Source organism: Coptis chinensis, chromosome 4 (assembly GCF_015680905.1).
Source record: "Coptis chinensis isolate HL-2020 chromosome 4, ASM1568090v1, whole genome shotgun sequence".
NCBI lineage: Eukaryota > Viridiplantae > Streptophyta > Magnoliopsida > Ranunculales > Ranunculaceae > Coptis > Coptis chinensis.
Genome location: NC_141459.1, coordinates 42,125,030 through 42,126,543, shown reverse-complemented (window position 1 = coordinate 42,126,543; position 1,514 = coordinate 42,125,030). Strand labels below are relative to the sequence as shown.

The 1,514-nt window shown below is 38.6% G+C and overlaps 1 protein-coding gene across 1 annotated transcript; it reads right to left on the bottom strand.

The window, feature by feature from the left end:
• Positions 1-216: 216 nt before the first annotated feature.
• LOC147503543 (uncharacterized) lies at positions 217-1,308 on the bottom strand. Its single transcript, XM_086604885.1, has 2 exons — positions 742-1,308; positions 217-656 (listed from the first exon to the last, which is right to left on the bottom strand). Exons 1-2 carry the CDS (start codon positions 1,274-1,276, stop codon positions 217-219), a joined length of 975 nt encoding a protein of 324 aa, XP_086461011.1. The 5' UTR covers positions 1,277-1,308.
• Between the last annotated feature and the right edge of the window lie 206 nt (positions 1,309-1,514).

Below are 1,514 nucleotides of genomic sequence, written 5' to 3'. Positions count from 1 at the left end.
CGTTGAAACAGTGTATGCACCATATCGGCGTCTATGTTACAAATGAGTCGTGCAGAAAAAGCTTCGTTCACACCTTCATATTCTTCGTCGAATCGTAAAAACCATTCTTCTACGTTTCCGTGTTGCCACGGGTACATTCCCTACAACAGATGCACAATCGATAAGACTAACGTCTTTCATACAAATTCTACCATAACTATCAATAATTACGACCTCTTACGAAAACTTAAACTCATAACGAATACCATCTGCCCAATAATCCGTACCTGCAAAAAAATTGCGATCATCACATTCATTTCGAATATATTCATGACTCTCCAACTCTTCAGCACCTTCCTTTTCACGATATTCAAGATTCAAGAGTTGCTCTTGAGGAAAGCTGACAGCGATTGGAAATGCATTCATAATAGACACTTTACTCTCCTCGCCATTCTCACTATTTGGCTCATCTTCCACATCGACAACATCTACCAATTTTCCATTCTGCAAAATCTTTCTCTCACTAGCTTTCTGGTGAATTTCACCGACTATAGTGTCGGAATAAGACAAGTTAAAAAGGTTTTTCTCTTTTTTATAAAGCTCATAATAAAACTTCAGGTGTCGTTTCGTTGCTTCATCAGGGATCTGTTGTCGATGATTGATCTTCACGTTCATACCTGTTTCCGTTTTTCAGATTATCATTTTGTATAAATATGGCTATACAGTCTGGAAAACGTTAAGGTTTTAAAAACGAAAACTTACCTATGAAGTTGTTGCGAACCTCGAAACCTTCGAGCCTCCAACTGCCAGAGACTTTAAAGGCTGGCTTCTCCCAATTTTTAAAGCTTTCAGGTTTTCCAAAAAATTGGATCTTTGGATCTACAAAGCTCAAACCATAGAAACATCGATTCCCAGCTCTTCTCCTTTGTGGCTTGCAGATAGCCATCATCTCGTTACAACCAAAGGGTATTTTGAAAACTTCTTCTAAGACTTGCATCCGTTTCAACACCATGTAATACACGACATGCATTTGACCAGGTGCAAGCTCCCAATTTGACAATATTCTGGTATTTGTCATCGACATTGGAAGCTCTAACCCATAACATAATTGGTGGTAACACACAGCAACATCATCAATGCCAACTGGTTGGGCAACATCTTTCAACTTTCGGAGTTTTAGGTCTGCCCCAAGCTCAAAATTTGCTTTTATGGCTGATGTAGAAAGTTCCCGACACCCGCGGACACGAGGAAATTGGCCACCAATTTCTTTCCATCGCCTTTCAGTCAAATTTACCATTTCTCAGCGATAATAAACAAGAAGAGAGAGAACAAAAGGCTTTCTCAGTATTCTCAATTTCAGATGTTGGGTTTTATTTTTTTTATTTTTTTTTTGTTATTACAACAGTGTTTTTTGCGCCCTTCAGTCCAACCATGTCTACTTTGGATTGAGTTTGGTATTTTTATTACAAAAGTGTTTTTTGCGTTTTTTCTCGTTCTTTGCCACATGGTTTTCATCCATATGACAAAGAGGGGGC